Source organism: Dama dama, chromosome 11 (genome assembly GCF_033118175.1).
Source record: "Dama dama isolate Ldn47 chromosome 11, ASM3311817v1, whole genome shotgun sequence".
Taxonomy (NCBI): Eukaryota; Metazoa; Chordata; class Mammalia; order Artiodactyla; family Cervidae; genus Dama; species Dama dama.
In genome coordinates this window covers 57,507,790-57,528,256 of record NC_083691.1, presented here as the reverse complement: position 1 = coordinate 57,528,256, position 20,467 = coordinate 57,507,790, and the positions used below count along the sequence as shown (strand labels likewise).

Genomic DNA, 20,467 nt, shown 5'->3' with positions numbered 1-20,467 from the left:
CTAGGAGATGATGAAGGACAGGGAAGCCCAGTTTGCTCCAGTTCGTATGGTTGCAAAGAGTCAGACACCATTTAGCAACTGAACTACAACAACATGAATTCAAAAGTTCTAAGAAACTAGAGAACAGGGAGGGTAAATTCAAAGACAAATTTACCTGTGCCATTTACTCTTAAAAATTGTGAACTGCATCCATATTGAGGTTGAAGGTCTTCCTTCCACACAGAGACACTTTTTCTCCCTTTGCTCTCATGAGTCTCCCATCCCTTTTGGGCTCAGTCCATGCTACCGCCCCCACCAGGGGATTTGCATGTGGTTCCCCATGGAGGACCTTCCCTTGCAAGTCTGAGATAAAAGCTCAGCCCTGGTCTTGCTCTGATTTATCAGGACTCCTCAGTTCATACTTCTGAACATGAGGTTCCCTGCTCAGCTCCTGGGGCTCCTCCTGCTCTGGGTCTCGGGTAAGGGACGAGAAGAGGGAATGAGGAAGAGGATGGGGGCTGAGCTCTGGGGGCAGCACTGCTCTTCCTGTGTCTTTGCCCCCATGTTAGATGCACACCTTGCCCTCTGAAGGGCATGTGATATTCAGTAATATGAGAATGAGGATAAATACAGAGGAAACAAGTAGGTGTGCTCTGCCCAACACTGTATAGATACAAAGTGTGGGCAAGTGTGCATGAATCCTAGAAAATCTCTTTTTACATTGTGAATCTTGGATTATTTTGAAACTAGAAATTTTGGGTATTAATTAGAATTAAAAAGAAATAATAATTTAGCCTGAAGTAAACTGGGAAATTCTGAAAATAGCTTCTCAATTTTGTCTGAAATCTTGTACTTTTCTCTAATTCTTTTAGGATCCGATGGGGCTATTGTTCTGACCCAGACTCCACACTCCTTGTCTGTCATCCCTGGAGAGACGGCCTCCATCTCCTGCAGAGCCAGTCAGAGCCTTGAAGATAGTTATAGAAACAGTCTTTTGCACTGGTATGTGCAGAAGCCCGGCCAGTCTCCACAACTCCTGATCTATGTAGCTTCTAACCAGGCCTCTGGAGTCTCAGACAGGTTCACTGGCAGTGGGTCAGGGACGGATTTCACCCTCAAAATCAGCAGGGTGGAGGCTGAGGATGCTGGAGTTTATTACTGCCAGCAAAATAAAGAAACTCCTCCCACAGTGATTCAGCCCCGAACATAAACCCCCCTCTCCTGGTGGCCCAGCTGCTCACATGTGTTGACTGTGTGGTGAGCAGGCGAGCAGAGTCTCTGAGTCTGTGTAGGAGGAAGATGGTGGAGAACCAGGGGAACAGAATGTGTCTGAGGGCTCAGGAAGGTGATGAAGTGTCTTTGCTCAACTTCAGACAACACAGGTTAAGGCCCCATGTGGGTTCTTGAGTGACAGCACCAGCAAGAGAATGGAGGGTCTAAGTGTCCTCTAAGCCAACAGACCTGAAGAGGGAGAGGTGAGTGAGAGCTCATCCTACTTTCCCCCTCGTGTACAGTGACGTGTAGAATCCATATAGTCAGTATATCAGGGAGACAATGAGGCAGACTTGTAGCAGAATAGATGGTGGGATTTTTAGGAAGATAAAATGTCATAATATTAAAAAATAGTTTTTTTTCACTTTCTACACTTTCTGAATATCCTCTTTTCCTACATATCTTCCTATTTCTTCATCATGTGTCAGATAACAGCTCCTATAAGCAGTCCCCAGACAGAATTAGTGGGGAAAAATTAGTGAAAATTTGGAGTTATGAATGTTCACTTTTTTTTTTTTAAACAATAGCAAGCACAATATCCTAATGCTAACACCTCTGATTTATCTCAATTAACTTTCAGAGAAAAAAAAATATGAGTATTAGAATTACTTAAACTGGGTTTAAATTTTTTTTTTTAATAACATAAACTGGAAGGGGTAGGGTATAGAATTTACACCAAAGAATATTCGAACGATACAGAATAATATGCCAAGTTCTTTTTCTCAAAAGTTAAGAATTTTAAGCTGTGGGAGGACTGCAAGAATAGAAACGTGAATGGAATCAAGTCGACACACACAACTGAGCATACTGCTCTTTGGCTTCTGTTCTGTGGGATTAAAAATGGTGGTGCTGTTGAGGACTGATAAGAAGAACCCAGAGAGAAACCCAGTGTGCTCTTTATGGAATCACGAGGAGGAAGGGCCCTCTGCCTGGTTTCCTGGGTTGTGTATGCTGTTGCTAAGTCGCTTCAGTCATGTCCGACTCTGTGGGACCCTGTGGACTGTAGCCTTCCAGGCTCTTCTGTCCATGGGATTCTCCAGGCAAGAATACTGGAGTGGTTTGCCATGCCCTGCTCCAGGAGATCTTCCCAACCCAGGGATCGAAACCATGTCTCTCATGTCTCCTGCATTGGCAGGTGGGTTCTTTACCACTAGTGCCACCTGGGAGGCCCCTGTTGTGTCTGGGCCACTGCACATGTCACAGGAAATGAGTGTGTGGCCAGGGATTGAGATCTTCCATCATCAAGGGCTCAGTGATGTTCCCATGCAGAGACCCAAGGTCATGTCACCTAGTCACTGTCAACTTAACTCAGCCAAACAGTCTCCAGACGTACTTGCTCCTGAAGGTGGTCCAGCAGAGGCCATGTGATTGGGCTGGGGAGGTGCTACCACCAGTGACAGGGAATGTCCAAAGGGTGCAAAATCTGGCAGATGCCAAGGAGATGGAGACCAACTTCCAGCATTCAGACAAGTGTTAAGGATGCACACAGCAGCCTTGAGTAAAGAAAAAGAAAAAGTCCGAATAAGTAGGAGGTTTCTATTTTCTGACCCAGCATCCCTAGTCTGCGTGCTGACTCAGATTTCAGGACTCTCCTCTCTCATGGAAGTTACCTTATGAGGCCTCAAACCTCAGGTGGATTTATGGTTTCCAGCTGGGTTGGTGCACTTGACCCAAGTCAGAGCTTTTGTCCACATGAAATTTTGGAAAACAATATAAGAGCAAATTGTTGGGTGAACATTGGCTCAACAAGAAAGGAATGTTTTTTACTTTGTTATTTCAAGTCATCTAATTCTTACACTTTCCATTTTCCCCTGATATTATACAACCATGAATTTTCCACTTTACATTTTCGTTATTGGTAACTTTCTCAGTGACTAGATTTCCAAATTGTCCAACATTCATGGAGATTTTGGAGAAGGAAATGGCACCCCACTCCAGTACTCTTGCCTGGAAAACCCCATGGAAGGAAGAGCCTGGTAGGATACAGTCCATGGGGTCGCAAAGAGTTGGGCATGACTGAGCGACTTCACTTTCACTTTTCACTTTCATGCATTGAAGGAAATGGCAACCCACTCCAGTATTCTTGCCTGGAGAATCCCAGGGACAGAGGAGCCTGGGGGGCTACAGTCCATGGGGTCGCTCAGAGTCAGACACAACTGAAGCAACTTAGCAGCAGCAGCAGCATGGAGATTTATGTCACATTTTTATCAGGATCACTTTTGGAGCTTATAAACTTGATAGTATATTGCCATAAAAAGAAAAAATTCAAGCAATAAAGATATACTTTGGGTTCACATGAATGTTCATTTATTAAAAGTGCATCTGACTCCTGTTTCTAGTGATAGATGTATAGAATGTGAATATTTCAAATAGATCCCAGTTTTAGAAATGTTCTAAAAATACTTCTGAGTTTATCACAGGTATGCTAGTCACATTCTCTGACATGGCATGGATTGCATTAAATAATATCAAATTCCACCTGGACTACATAAACTGTTTCTGGTTAAGAGGATAAAACTTATTAGAGGTCATTCCTTTACAGATAATGGGTTTCATAGCAAGTGCAATTAAAACTGGATTCTTTGTTATAATAGAAATTGTAAGAAACAGTATACATACAGAATTTGTAACACATGCAGAGAACCGCTGGACTTCAGCAGATATCTCTAGACATATTCACAGTAGGAACAGTTTTATACCAATTCAGTTGACTTCTTGCTACCATCATCAGTGAGGAGCCTGGAGATGCTGCATGTTGTTCTCTGAGCAGGAAACTCACTGGACCCTGAATGGTGTATAAAGATCCAAACACAAACTTACCATAGAGACTCAGCTTCTCATGGTGTCAGGAGCAGCTGCAGTGCCCAGAGGATGAGCTGACACCAGGATGGGCTCTGGTCGAAATGGCCTTGGAGCCTCAAGAGAGAGACCATGAGCATCGTGGTCACAGGCACTGAGTCCTCTTCTTTGCAAACAGAGGTCAGGGCATCATTAGGACAGCCTCCCACAGCCCCTTCCTTCCTTCTGACTAAGGGAGCTCACACCCCACAGTCCCTCCAGGCAAGGGCTGCCATGTCCCCCCTGGAGCATCCACTAGGTTCCCTGATGTGTTTCCTGTTGCTCAGCAGGCTGATCTCTGAGTGTCGCTTATGTCCAGAGGGCTGATGTCTTTGATCAGCTCTCTGTGTCCGCACTGGCCCGGAGGCAGGGCTGCTCGCACCGCAGGCTGAACCTACCGCACAGCCCTCTGAAATCTGGCAGATTCAATGTCACCTGGTCCATGAGCCAGACCAGCCCTCCTACATGTGGACTGTGTAGTGTCCAGAAGTCATAGAGGCTGTCAGACAATTCCTTTCAGAAAAAGACACATTCAACACCCTGGAAAGTCATGCACATCCCACTCTTATTTATAGGACCCATGAGAGCTCTCTTACCATTGGGGGAAAATTTTTTGTGCAATTTGGTACCAAGTGTTCTTGTCCAGAAATATAATCTGGACAACCAAGGGAGATCATCAACTACACAATGACCAGAAAATCACCAAGCAGCCCGAAAAGATTCTCAACTCATTGCAGACAACTTTGTTTTGACACAATTTCTGAACAGGTGCTCCAGTTAGGAGGGTTTAAGTTGGAACTATCTTTGCATGAATCTGCTGTCACCTGGGCCTTGTGTCAAAAGCACACCAGGAGGCAGTCAAGTCCATTTTCTAATACACATCGCATGTTTTGTTTCTAAGATTCTCTTTATTTGCCTATCACCTTGACGATTTTGATGCTGCGAGGCTGGAAATTCACTTTATGCCTCCTCTCTCCTTTTCTTGTGCTCTCTCTAAATCTGTTTTCTTTTATTTCTGCAATTCTTTAACATAGACATATTTTCTCACCTGCTTCTCATTCTCTCTTTTTTCTCTATGTTCTAAGTGTCATGAACTCCCAACACTAGAAGTGTAGTGATCAACACTAGTAGTTTAGCTCGTGCATGAGTGCTTGGTCGCTTCAGTCATGTCGAAATCTTGTGACCCTATGGACTGCAGCCCACCAGATTCCTCTGTCCATGGGACTTATCAGGCAAGAATACTGGAGTGGGTTACCATGCCTTCCTCGCGATCTTACTGACCCAGGGATCGATCCTGAATCTCCTGCACTGCAGCTGGTTTCTTTACTGACTGAGCCACCAGGGAAGCTCAGAAGTTTAGTTTATACCAAGACAAATGATTTGACTGAAACTTGAAACATTATTGTCTGTTTCAAACAAAGAGGTTTTGTATGTTTAGGTTGATTGTGACCAGCAATTATTTGGTATATTTTTATAGTAGAATAAACAAGTTGTCCTCCTTATAAAATAATAAATTATTTTGGTGCAATTACCTGGAATAATAGATTTCTATACATTCTGATAACTGGTTTTATAATTCACATAGTCTGTGAGGATACCAGGACAGAGAGACAATCTGTGGAATCATGATGTTTCTGATTGACTAGGACAAGGGTATGGAATATGAGTAACACCTGCACAGGAAGTTTCCAGCAATTTATCATAGACTATAGTCCTTCCTTAATCTTATACCTTCATATCTCCTCCAGGGAGTGGAAATATTCTACTATTTAATATTCAACATACGTATTTATTTTTAAAGTCTGATTCTTATTCTCTCCTTGGTCTGGTAACTGTTTTGAAGAGAAGCCAACATGCAAATTTCTGAAAGCACTAAAAGATTGTATCAGCTGATGCTTCAGAGAGGGCTTGGACTTCAGTCCTGGTCTTGGTCCAAGTGACTAGGTAGACACGAAGTTCACTCCTATGAGCCCAGTACTTCCTTAAGGCAGAGAAGAAATGCTCTCAGTTACTCATGAAGGCAATGTGTTTTTGTTTTAAGATGAGGAATGGCCACAAAATATTTTATACATCCCTTGTGTCTTTCCTGTTCAGAACCTTTCATTTGAGTTAATGGGAGATGAAAAGACATGGTTACAGAGAATTCAGTTGATTTTAGATATCAGTTTAAGTGATTTAACTTGATTTTTTTCCCCCACAATGTCTTGAATATCCCTTCTATATAAGGATTTGTAAACTCCTGAAATCATGAATAGGTTCAAAAAAAAAAAAAGAAAAGCATTAAATTTGAGACTTCTCAGCTTATAGTTTCATTTTTTACAGGTACACCTGCTTATCTGGATGAAAATTGGAGAAAATCATTTCCCTTGCAATCTTGGGATACCATAAAAATTCTCATTCAAAAGCAGCTTCAACTAAAACTTAAGGGGCTAGAATCTGTGATTTGTTGCCCAAAATCTTCCAGTGTTCTCCACTCCCCATTTTTCAAGTGAACTAGACATTCTTAGAGGTCAAAGAAAAAAACCACATGTAGACAGTGGAAAAATATTAAACATTCAGAGAATCTGTGCCTTTTTAGGAGAATATATTTTGAGTACAAGGGTGAATTTAGTGAAGGTCCCAGAGGACATGAAGAGCTTATGTGGCAGAGAATGTTCGGGTGGGCAATGCAATGGAATTATTGTCGTACTTTGTCCAGTTCGTCTATGGGTGAGTGGGATACAGCACACAGTGTAACATTTATAGACAAAGGATCCATCTCCAGCACGCGATTTCCTCACTGATCCTATTGATCAGTTGTGTAGGTCTACGGAATTTTTTACTTATTTTAAGAGAAAACAAACAAAACTGAGTCAAACATTTAGATACTGATTCTATCATGACCATGGAAAGTAAGGACTTAATGATGCAAAACAGACAGGCATGGCATCAAACCTGCTTCACCTGTGTCTTGAGAAAGCTTATACAAGTCAGAGGATAAATACATTCACATAGACTTTTCTTTGCTTCCTAGAAACCAAAATGCTTTTCCATGGACTGTGGGTGATAAATGTGCTTTCAAGTTTGAAAGGCAACCAGCTCCCTGGACATCACAGATGCCTTTGGGTGCAGGATCTAGCCCAGCCCACCTGCAGCAGGGAGCGCCCTCTGCCGGGTGGACTGCTCTCAACTCTTCCTCAATGACAATCTCTCACTTGTTCAAATAAGGGATTCGGGTTTGGATCCAGGAGGCGAACAGGCCTCTGCGTGTCTCTAACCTTGCCCATGGCAGCATGGGTTTGTCTGAAAGGGGGCCGGGTCTGCAGAAAACCCTGCATAGAGGCTGTCACAGTCACAATCTTCATTCCATGGAAAAATGACAGCAGGAAAACAAGCTCAAACACCAACAGGACAGTCTCCAAGTCATGCATATCATACACTGGCTTCTAGTTTTAAGGAACTGAAACTAATAGCATCTGACAACAGAGACTAAAGTACAGTGAAGCTGCCTGCCTAAGGCCTTCCTCATTCAGTTGACTACGGTCAAGGTTGGAGACCCACAGAGGCCCGCCCCTCACCTGGAACTCATGGAGGTTATACATTCAACCCTGAAAAACTTTCCTTATTGCTGGGTGGTGTTATGCGACTAGTGTGAGCTGCTATTTAGTTTTGTTTACAGGCCTCAGCCTGGTTTGCTAACATACAGGAGGCAGAGAGTGTTTTTTAGAATGAGAAATCTTATACTTTCTGTCTAAAGTAAGAGAGGAATATTTTAAAGACTGTTTTCCTGATGGAGAATCAATTCTTAAGAGAGTTTTACATTTTCTGTAGATCTTAGGATAGTTGACTATGAGATAAGACAAGCATTAACAGAGACCTTTAGAAGTTTTCTAGTAAGTTCACAAAAGAGACAAATTCTCTCCGAAATTCATCCATCTTAAAGAATATTTTGTAAAAGGAGTTTCTGAAAACTTGATTTGTCATAAAAGAAAATACCACAGAATTCTCACTTTAATTCTTTTCCCCACAATTTATGTTTCCATTCTCAGGACTGAATTTATTTGTTTCTTAAGACTTCTGTAAGAAAGTACTAGAGATTGATGGGCTAAAACAACAGAAAGGTATTCTGTCAGGACTGAAGACCTGAGGAATGAAACCAGGTGTTGTCCAGGCTAGATCAGCTGCCCTCTGAGGTGAAAGCACTCCTCACCTTTTCCCCTTTCCTGAGCCCCGGGGTCTCCTTAACCATTGACACCATAAGTCCAGTCACTGCGTCTGTCTTCACATGGTCTCTTCTCTGGATCTCCGTCTTTGTGTCCTTTCTCCTCTCCTTAGAAGGCCACTTATATTAAAGGCCCACCACAGCACAGTATGACCACATCATGATCACCAAATCATATCAATACTGGCTATTTTCTAAATAATGTCATGTTCAGAGGTCCTGGAGTCTAAAACATCACTATAAGTTTTAGGAGAACAGAATTCAACCAGTAATAGTACGTAAAAGCAACTCTTACTTTAATAGATGCTAAAGGATTCATATAAAACTAGCATTAATATTTCTAATATCTTCTTCACTTTGTTTTGTATGTGTTTGCTTTTCTTTCAGATGCTTGTCCTTTGACTTGGTTCACTGCATCATTAGTTAGAGGGCTGGAATTTTCAGAACAGCAGCCTGCCACCTGCTAGAAACCCCTATTTCTCTTGGTAGCTTCAGAAAGCAGGAAGAAAACCCAGGATAATTCTTTTTTGAAAAAGACAAGATCAAAGAAAGCAAAAACTTAAAGAAGTATACATAAATAAAAGGGTGAGTTACACTTTGGTGAACTATGGAACTTATAAAATTCTTTATCTACCTCTACACCATGGTTTTTTTTGGAGTCAATGAGATTATTACCATAACGTTCAGAGTTGAAAGGCAAACATCATTTTTGCTCCGTTATCTTTTCAAAATTGTTCAAATTTTTAATCTTGAGGATTTCCCAGAGAATATAAAGACCAAATATTATTATGGAATCTTGCAGGATATTGTATTAGTTCATTTCTCTTGATTAGTTTAGTTTGATTTTGGATTTATATTGCCCAAAGTCTAAAAAAGCAAAGTCTGCTTTTATAATTTCCAAGATTCTGTTTTCAGGACAAAAGGAATTTGACATTGTCATTATTTTTCAGGAACCGTTCAATCCATCATGACCTGCATCAGGCTGACCCATGAGAATAGTCCTGTGGTTTCCCTCTTTAATAAAAGCTGGTGTGATAGACTGATTCCCTGAGCACTGGTGGCCTGGGGCCTGATTCCATCTCACAAACACCATCTCCTTTTGAAATGCAGGCTCATGACTGTGGCTTCCAACATATAGGCAGTGAGAGCCTTAGTTTTTCACACAGAACTGACAAGAACCAGGAAATCCTGTGGAAACTGGTTCTACTTGATGAGAAAGAGTTAACAGAGGAAGAGTTCTCTTGAAGCAGCACTGGGAAAAAAGAAAACACAGTCATACGTTTTTCATGTTATCCCATCATCTCAAGTGAACTTTTTCCTCAAGAACTTCTTTGACTATATATATATATATATATATATATATACATACATACATATATGTGGCTCCCTAGTCGGGAAGATCCCCTGAGAAAGGAAATGGCATCCCACTCCAGTATTCTTGCATGCGAAATCCCATGGACAGAGGAGCCTGGTGGGTGGCCTGCAGTCCTCTGTGTTGCAAAGAGTTTGATACATCTCAGCAACTAAAGAAAAATAGCAACATATATACAGATAGATATATTGAGAGACAGACAGAAAGACAGAGAGAGACAGAAACAGAGGCAAAGACAGACTCAGATGGAATTACGGTAGCATATGCACTGCTACTGCTGCTGCTAAGTCACTGCAGTTGTGTCCGACTCTGTGCGACCCCATAGACGGCAGCCCACCAGGCTCCCCTGTCCCTGGGATTCTCCAGGCAAGAACACTAGGTTGAAGCAACTGGGTTTTTGATATTTCATTTGATATTTCCTTTTACATAAAATCTTTACACATTTTTCCTTATCTTGAACTGAACTATCAACTTTCTGCACGAGCTATATGATTTTTCCCCTGTCAATTTCTTTTGACTTAAGTGTCTTTGAAATTTAATTCACTAGGTGCCAGGAAAAGAACAGTTCTAACACCCGATTTCAACATTCTTAAACAGATACCTTGAGACTTGCAGTTATTGGAAAGATCTTGAACGAGCTCACCTCCACACTGTTGTTTGGAGAAATTTCTAAAGGTCAGTACTAGCTGCTCTGTTATCTAGATCATCTGGGAAGGAAAGCAAGATGGTGGTCCCCTTCTGACTATTGACCCTGGACACACCTGTCTACATGTCAGGGTCTTCAGTGCTTTCTTAGAGCCCCAGGTCATGTACACTGTGTCCTGACGGTCAATCTGCCCTTTCTCAGTGAGATTCTTCTTCCCACTGTTCCAAGAAGTATAAACTTTAGCTAATGGTATTCATCTAAACACACAAGAGCTTTATTTCATTTTGCTTGTGTTTGACCCCTCCCACTCTCCCTCTGGCTCTGTCTACTCCGCTGCCCCCACCATGAGATTTGCATGTTGTTCCCCAGGGAGGATCTTCCCTTGCAAGTCTAAGATAAAAGCTCAGCTCTGATCTTTCTCTGACTTATCAGGACTCCTCAGTTCAAACTTCTGAACATGAGGTTCCTTGCTCAGCTCCTGGGGCTCCTCCTGCTCTGGGTCCCAGGTAAGAACAGAGGGGGGATGAGAGGAGGATGGGGGCCTGTACTCTGGTCAGGACTGTGACAGAGGAAGTGGGGATTATGTAGGCGATGTTTAGCAGCTTCTTTACACTTCACGGATGTCAGGTTCATTATCGTGACTGTACATTTTTGTTGTATGGATGAAAAGTATTGATAATGAGAGTAAAATAAAGTAGTGTTTTAGCTATCATAAATAAGAAATTAGAAATGATAATCAGGGCTCATAATATTTGTATGTAACTTGAAAATTTTCTGTCATTTCTTTTAGGATCCAGTGGGGATGTTGTGCTGACCCAGACTCCCCTCACCCTGTCTTTCACCCCTGGAGAGACGGTCTCCATCTCCTGCAAGTCTACTCAGAGTCTGAAAGATAGTGATGGAAAAACCTATTTGTATTGGTTTCAACATAAACCAGGCCAATCACCACAGGGTCTGATCTATCGTGTTTCCAACCGTTACACTGGAGTCCCAGACAGGTTCACTGGCAGTGGGTCAGAGACAGATTTCACACTGACAATCAGCAATGTGCAGGCTGAGGATGCTGGAGTCTATTACTGTTTTCAAGCTACACATGATCCTCCCACAGTGATACAGCCCTGAACACAAACCTCCCTGCCTGGGTGGCTCAGCTGCTCAAAGTGCAGCTTCTCTGGGGAACTGACAGCGGATGTTCTGAGTCTGTGTAACAGGTGGCGATCTCAGGGGAAGAGTTTGCAGTGAGGGCTCTGGACCATGAGTGTCTTAGCTCTTCTTCAGGCACCACATGTTAAGGTCCCATGAGCTGCACAGCCTGCTCCTGGCAGAAGCAGCAGGCACTGGAGGGGTCCTGTGTCCTATAGCAGCCAGTTCTGTGAAAGGGGAGCTGAGGGAAAGCTCAGGTATTTCTTCTCACCCAGGTTACCGTTGTCTCAATGGGGTGATATGGAGGGAAGCTCAGGGAAAGAAACATAACAGTGGTATTTACTCCCATCTGAGACAAAAAGGATGCAACCATGCATTCTTGTTCAGAATTTGACTTGTATTTAACAGTTGTATATATTTGGAGATTTATTTAATCTTTTTTCCCTTGGTTCGCATGCATGATAAGTCACTTCAGTTGTGTCTCATTCTTAGCGACACCATGGACTATAGACTGCCATGCTCCTCTGTCCATGGGACTTGCCAGGCAAGAATACTGGAGTAAGTTGCCATTTCCTTCTCCAGGGGATCTTCTCAACCCAGGGATCAAGCCCGCATCTCTCATATCTCCCCATTGGCAGGAGGGTTCTTTACCACTAACATCATCAGTAAAGCCCTTTTCCTTTGGTTTATTGATTGGTAATGAAGAAAAATAAAAGATTTTATTTTCTTTAGCAATAAAAATGCTAACACTTGTTATAAGAATTAAATAAATGAATACATACAAAATAGTTATCATATGACTGGTAAAGTTTGTAAGTGAAATGAAAAGTGAGCAGCAGTGTGAGTCACTCAGTCGTGGCTTTGCAATCCCATGGACTGTAGCCTGGCCGGGTCCTTTGTCCATGGAATTCTCCAGGTTTTCAGTCAGTAAATACTTGTTTCCATTGTCAATTTGCTTCATCCTGTACTTAGAGAGATATGGTCTTTATTTCAAATTATTCTTTAGATTCTCTTTATCTTTGGTAACTCCAACTTTGTTAAGTGGTGGAATATCGTATTTTCTATAACCGACCAAGAAGTGTATAAATTTCAGAAAAAAGGGATATATTTATTTGTTGTGTTTAGTTGCTCGGTTGTGTTCAACTCTGTGACACCATGGGCTACAGCCCACCAGGCTCTGTCTGTGGGATTTCCAAGGCAAGAATACCGGAGCAGTTTGCCATTCCCTGCTCAAGAGGATCTTCCTGACCTAGGGATTGAACCTGATCTCCTGCATTGGCAATGGCAAGCAGAGTCTTTATATAGACATCAGAGGGGATCCAGGTATCAAGGAGTCAGACTCCATTGTTAATATGGGATCAAGACACCTCTCAGCCTGTTCTCCTGCATCCACTTTGCCCTATATCTGTCCACCAACCAGGGACACTCAAAACTCACAAACCCAAGTCCACACAAGTGCCTTTACCAAGTCCCTCTGCAACCCTATTAAAAGCCCAAACTTCCACCTCTTTCAACCCAGCCTGCTCTAGCTAGTGCCCATCTTACTTCACCTGGAATTTCCTTATGTAAGTGATAATCTTTCTCTCAAATTATAGAGGTATGGGGACTGTCTGGAGACTCAAGAAAATTCTTAATAATTAATTTCTATCTCATGTATAGGGAGGGCAAAGAGAGGAGGTACTTGAAAAGTTGAGAGGTAGTGAAGCCGAGGGAGGTGAGCCCTATTCCTCTTTAATGACACTTAAACACATTTGCTATCTCACTAAGGGATCCTCAAAGCTAAACATTTTTAAGGGAAAAAAAAGAGATGGTGGAGGCCTCAAAGCCAAGCACAGCTTTCAATAATATCTGTGGTCAGAGATAAAAATAAGGCTCTACGGGCACAGAGAAGGTTGGATCCTGATTAGAACAAAGCCTTCAGGTAGAATGGAGGAAGGGAAAGGTGATGAACCAGGAACAGCAAGGAATCACCAGGCTGAGGACCAGCCTCCAAGTCATGTCTCCCTGATTGGATGAAAGTGATCAACACCTAGCATTTTGCCAGATTCAAAAGTAAATCATTTCTGATTGACATAAATCATTCCAGGGTCTAAAATCATCTCTAACATTTTTAGGGTTAATATGCATGTTAATCTACATAAGCATTAAGTGTATACATAACAGCCTCACTTTTATGAAAACACGGAGGCATACATTATCAAGAGGGAAAAATAGTTTCAGAGAAGGCAATGAACACAGGTGGAATATAATGGACATCAAGATAGAGCCAGAGAATGCGTTGCTATGAGGGGAATTACTTATTATATGCTTACCACATATGTGACAGAATGTAGAATATTTTCATGAAACCAGAAACTTTTAAAAATAACCAAGAAGAATTAAGTACATACATTAACAAGAGGCTTGATTGAGCTTCTGCCAGTGCTTTGCTGTTTGGGGTCTAGTCAGCAGTATATACTCTGCAATATGTTGACAACATACCAGGTTATAATTACATCATACCCATGTCCTTAGGTTTATCTACATCCTAAGGACTGAGCAACTGAACTGACTGACTGACTGAAGGATATTTTAGTCATTGCTTAGGTTATAGGTACTTAAAACTAGAGAAAATTTATACACAGAACTACATTCATGTGAAAAAAAAAAAACACCTGAATAAGCAACATCATTTTTTTTCCTTCATCACTATGGTTCCATGTTTGCACTCACACTAAGTGCCTTTCTTCCCCAGTTTCCCGTGGGGCTGCTATGCTGACTCCATCTCCTCCCTCTGGCCTGTGGCCATGGAGGGAGTGTCTCCATCTCCTGAAGGTCCTCTCATCTCATCCACAGTAATGGACACAGCTGCCCGCCATGCTTGCGGCAGAAACCATACACTCTCCTCAACCACTGATCACAGGGGTTCCCCAGGCTCCTGGGGTCCCAGCCTGGCTCAGTGACTGTGGGTCTAGGACAGATTTCACACTCACACTCACCAGGGTGGGGTCCCTGCACGTGACTTCTGTGCCCAGAACCCTCACTGGGACCCACACATGTCATGGCCCTAAACATACCCCTCCCTCATGGGCTCAGCCCTTGTGCTCAGCTGAGCAGCTGCTTCCCCCAGGGAATCGGGGTCAGAGCAGCTGCTCCTCTCAGTGGAGAACAAACTGGGGGAGGAGGAAATGGTGGGGAGCCCTGGAAGGAGGTGAGAACACCCTCAGGTCCAGAGCCCAGGAGTCCCTGTCGTGAGCTCCCCAGGGTCTGGACCGCTGGCTGAGATGCTCACAGACGGCTCCATGCTGACTCTCGCTCAGCTCTCAGCATCACTAACTGTGAAGGACTGACTACCTGCTCTCCAGTCCCCTGGAGCACAGACCTTCCCCACACTGATGTACCTGCCAGACTCAGACACTTGCTCATAGACAGTGTTGGGGCCCCAGGGAGTGACTTTCTCAGTGGTTCTGAGAAAACTATCTTTCCCTCAGTCTCTCTGGCAGAAAATCCTAGTCTGGAAAATCTTAATCATCCTGATGTATATTCTCTTAAAATCTGAAAATTATCCTCATCTTAGAGACAGAATACCATGATGAAATTTGAACTTCATGTAGTCACAGCTTCTAAGTTTGTTCAACTAAATCTGTTCTAGAATTTCCTGGCTTTGAATCATGCTCATGCCTTTTCTCTGCTCCCTGCATCTCAGCTCCTGCTTCTGTCCTAGACTACCAGGACCTCAGGTTTCCCTGAAGGTAGACATCTTCTCCCCTAACTTTCAGAAGGCCCGTGTTCATGGTTGGAGTAGTTAGTGGTTTTCAAAGTGCAAGAGTCAGGCACCTGTAGAGTATGATGTATTTTATATTTTATCCAGATATTGATATATGTTAAGCCTTCATGTGTTGTATACTTAACATATTTGCCCATTCTTCCTTTAATATCACAATTAAAATGAAAAAGAACAAATCCAGAGTCTTTAAACAAATATTTAATCAAGAAGAAAAATCGGCTCATAGAGAGGGAAACTCAGCATTCTTAAATCAAAGTGTAATATGATGCACAGATATGAGAGTAGGATCATAAAGAAAGCTGAGTGCCGAAGAATTCATGCTTTTGAACTGTGGTGCTGGAGAAGACTCTTAAGTGTCCCTTGGACAGCAAGGAGATCAAGCCAGTCAATCCTAAAGGAAATCAATCCTGAGTATTCATTGGAAGGATTGGTGATGAAGTTTAAGCTCTAGTACCATGGCCACCTGATGCAAATAGCCAGCTCATTGGAAAAGAACCTGATGCTGGGAAAGATTGAGGGCAGGAGGACAAGGAGTTGACAGATGGTTGGATGGCATCATTGCCTCAGTGGACATCATTTTTACTGTCTGACCACCAGGGAAGCCCAAGAATACTGGAGTGGGTAGCCTATCCCTTCTCCACGGGGTTTTCCCAACCCAGGAATCAAAACAGGGTCTCCTGCATTGCAGGCAGATTCTTCCCTGGTAGAAAATGAGTACTTCAAACAGATCCCAGTTTTTAAATGCTCTAAAATATTTCCCAACTAATACTGGACATGCTAGTTATATATTCTGACAGCATATGATTGGCATAAACTAATTCCAAATCTCCCTGAACAATATAATCCTGTTGCTGGTTAAAGGAATAAAACTTACTAAAGATGATTTCCTTTCGAGCTTGAGATTACACAGCAAATGCTATTAAAATTGTAATATTATCTTGAAAATTACTATCAATAAAATTGTATTTTATCTAGAAATAAGTGTTTTATATTCATGGATTTGAAACACATATGAAGAAACACAAGTATTCAGGGTGTACACATGTTCATCACATGTTCAAGGAGAGGACCTGTTTCTATTCAAGAGTCTATTGATTTCTCATTTGAATCAGCAGTGAGGAGCCTGGAGACACTGCACACACATCTGTGAGCAGGACATTCCCTGGGCCACGCAGAATATAAGGATCCAAATGGAATCTTCCCAATGAGGCTCAGCCCTAGGGTGGCAGGAGTAGCTGCAGTGAGCAGAAGACAGTCTGACACCAGGCTGGCCTGAGACGGATATGAGTTTAAGGCCTTGAGGAGGAGGCCACATGGAGGCCTTAGTCACAGTCATTGGGTCCTCTTCTGTGTAAACAGGGCTCAGAGTTCCCCCAGAACAGCCCTGCCAGAACCTCCATCTTCCTCCCCACTAATGGAGCTCATGCTCCACCATCGCTCCAGGAAATGGCTGCCATGTTCCCCCTGGAGCATCCATTAAGCTCCCTGTTGTATTTTGAAGTAGGCGGGTTTGGAATCATTTTATCATTGTTCCTCAGTGTTCTAAGTGGCAACAGATCCAGAGGATTGATGTCTGCAATCAAGTCTTCTGTGTTTTCCAGGACCGCGTGGAGGGCTGCTGGCACCGCAGGCTGCAGAGAGCAGTTTGCTTTTCTGACCCCACTCAGATCTGGAAGATCCCATGTCACCTGGTCCAGGAGCCAGACCAGCCCTCCTGCATGTGGATTATGCTGTGTCCAGAACCAGAGAAGCTGTCTGGAAATTATTTTCATTAAGAGAAAGACAAACATTCAGCACCCTGAAAGGGAATGTGCATCTACAACCTGCTTAGGGAGCAATGTGAGAACTCTCTAACCACTGCGGGAAATATTTTCCTGCAATTCGGTACCTAGTTTTGTGCCCTGAAGTGTCATTTGGACAGCACCTCAACTAAGGGAAATCAGCCACCAGACAACAACCAGAATGCCACCAGGCAGCCCGGAAAGAGTTCCCAAGCCATTTCTCTTGACACAACTTCTGAACTAGCACTTGAGTGGGAAAATTCTATCTGTATTTGTACCTACTTTCACCTGGTCCTTATCTCAAAACATGCTAGGGACAGTCAGGTCAAAGTCCCAGTATATACACATGTCTATCCTGCTGCAAGTTTTGGTCTTAAGTTTTTATTTGCTCACCCCTTGAAGATCTGGATGTGAGGAGGATGGTCGTTCATATTATGCCTCTTCTCTCCTTCTCTCTCTCTCCAATATCACTGTGTTCTCGTTTTTCCCTGCAAATGTTAACAGAGACACATGTTGCAACAGGTTTTTCATTCTGTCTTTTTTTCCTTCCTACATGGTCTGAGTGTAGTAAACTCTGGTTATGACCAACACTAGAAGTTTCGATTATACGAAGACAAATGATTTTACTCACTCTTGAAACATTATTATTCAATTCCAAACAAAAAGATGCTGCCGGTTTAGGGGTACAAACAGGGTTGTTGTGACCACAAATTATTTGCTTTCTTTTCTGTAATAGAATCAAAGGTTTCTTATCTTTGTATTTATACACTTTATCATCACCAAAAGCATGAGACCCAATTCCTCTTCATAGTTATAAAATAATAAACTGTTTTAGTGTGATTCCCTTCAATAATGGATTTTCAACATTCTAACAATCAGCTTTACATTTAACTTAAGTCTATGAGAATTCCAGGAGAAGAGCCAATCTGTGGAATTGAAAATATTTCTAATTGACCAGGATGCGTGTTTGTAATGGGATCATTTTATTTTCTTTTTCATTCATGTACTTATTTTCCATATCTGACCATTATTCTCTGATCAGGTCCCTGCTTTAGAAGAGTCAATATGCAAATTTCTGGAAGCACAGAAAGATGCTCCAAAGAGCATTTGGCCTTTGAATGATCCATGGCTTCTGGTCAAAAGTGACTAAGTAATGTGCAATTCACTCCCGTGGGCCCAATACTTCCTAAAGGCAGAAAATCACCATTCTCACATACTGATGCAGGCAGTGTATTTTCATTATAATATGAGGAATGGCCACTAAATACTTCATTCACCCCTGGGTTTTTCCTGCTCTAATCTTTCCATCTGTGTTAACAAGGGAGGGAAAGAAGTGATTACAGAGAATTTAACTGCCTTCAGGTATCAGTTTACTTCATTTGCTTTGATGTTTTTTCCACAGGGTCTTAAATGTCCCTTTTTCAAAACTATAAGAATTTCTTTTAATTTCTTTACTACGTGGTTAGATAAAGTGCTGGAATTCTCAGCACAGCAGTGTCCTGTATTTAGCCAATACTACAAATCCCCCTTGTCTTGATATCTTCAGAGCCAGATTGAAGACCCAGAATCCTTCTGAAAAAGACCAGGTCAAAGAAAGTGAAAGCTTAAGGAAATGGAATAAGATTAAAGCATAACTAATAGTGTGACTAGTGAAATATGGAGCATATGTCATTCTGCAAGCAACTCAACACCACGATTTTCTCAGCAGATGAGATTAGTCCAGAAAGTTCAGAGTTTAAAGATGAACATTGCTTTTGGTCAGTTATCGTTTCAACATTGTCAAAATTTTGTTCTTGAAAGTTTCCAAGAGAATATGCAGACCAAGCATTATTGTGGAATCTTACAGAGTGTTGTATTAGTTACTTTGTCTTCATAGTCAATTAAGCCTGTCTTTGGGTTTAAATTCCCCTGGAGAAGGGCATGGTAACCCATTCCAGTTTTCTTGCCTGGGAAATCCCATGGACAGAAGAACCTGGTGGGCTAGAGTCCATAGTGTTGCAAAGAGTTGGACAAGACTGAAGTGACTTAGCATGTATGCCTTGGGTTTAAATTATCCAATTTTAAAAAGACAGCAAAGTCTACTTTTACAATTTTCAAGATTCTGTTTTCAGGACAAAGAGAATTTGATATTGGCACTATTTTTCCGGAACTGTTCAGTTCAACATGACCTGCGTCAGGCTGACACAGGACAATGGTCCTGTTTGTCTACCTAAGGACGCTGCTGTGACAGACTGTCCTCCGAGCACTAGTGGCCCAGAATCCTGTTCCATGGGGACCATGCAGAAGTAAAAGCCAAGGAATGTGTCAGTGATAGACACAGGCCACCCTGAGACATTCAAATACAGGATCCAGTCATTGCTCCCCTCACGAATTCTCACAAACAGCACCTCCTTTGGAAATGTAGACTCATGGCTGTAGCTTCCAGCACACAGAGATTGAGAGTCTCAGGTCCTCACACAGAGCTGAGGGACCCAGGGAATCCTATAGCACCTGATTCTACATGAGTCTGCAGAGGAGAAGTTTTTCTAAGCACCACTCAGAAGAAAAACACAAAGTCACACTTTTTTCATACTGTCCTCCATCTCAAGTGAATATTTTTCTCAAAAACTCCTTTGACTAAGCTATTTTCTATATATAGAGAGAGAGGGGGAGAAAGAGAGACAGACAGACAGAGACAGAGAGACAAAGACAAGAGAGACAGAGACACAGATAGAATTATGGTAGAACATGCACCAGATAGAAAAAACTGAGTTTCAGTTATTTCATATCACTGATTTAGGCATAAAAGTCTCATCAAATTCTTATTGTCTTAAACTGAGCTATTAACTCTCTGACCAACATATATATTATTTTTCTCCTTGGCAATTTCTTTTGACTTGAGTATTCCTTGAACGTTAATTCACTTGTTGCCAGGATCAATTCTAACAGCTGATTCTAACATTCCTAAACAGGTAACTTGGGAACTGCAATGATGTAACAGTTCTTGAAGCAGCTCAACTTCATGATATTCTTTGGAGGAAATTCTGAGGGTCAGTACTAGTGGGGAAGAAGTTGTTCTCCTATCTAGATCAGTTGTGAAAAATCAGAGTGAGATGGACATTCCCTCCCAGATACTAACCCTGAACATACATGTCCACAAGTAGGCTCCCCGTTGCTTTCTTAAAGTCATGGCCCATGTGCACTGGGTTCTGCAAACAATCTGCACTTTCACAGTGAGATTCTTCATCCCACTGCTCCAAGCAGTATAGACTGTAGCCATTGGTTTACATCTCAACACAGAAGACCTTTATTTCACTTTGCTGAAAGTTCACCCCTCCCACCTCCCCCTGGCTCTGTCCACACCTCTGCCCCCACCAGGGGATTTGCATGTTGTTCCTCAGGGAGGACCTTCCCTTCCAAGTCTGAGATAAAAGCTCAGCTCTTGGCCTTGCTCTGACTTATCAGGACTCCTCAGTTCACACTGCTGAAC

General features: G+C 42.4%; 2 gene segments (V, D, J or C); both read left to right on the top strand.

Moving 5' to 3' along the window:
• Positions 1-394: 394 nt before the first annotated feature.
• Positions 395-1,189, top strand: LOC133064223 (immunoglobulin kappa variable 2-28-like). The segment is given in 2 exon segments: positions 395-458; positions 852-1,189. Coding segments are annotated over 2 exon segments (387 nt in total).
• Positions 1,190-10,684: 9,495 nt separating this feature from the next.
• LOC133065552 (immunoglobulin kappa variable 2-29-like) lies at positions 10,685-11,445 on the top strand. The segment is given in 2 exon segments: positions 10,685-10,814; positions 11,099-11,445. Coding segments are annotated over 2 exon segments (381 nt in total).
• Positions 11,446-20,467: the final 9,022 nt, after the last annotated feature.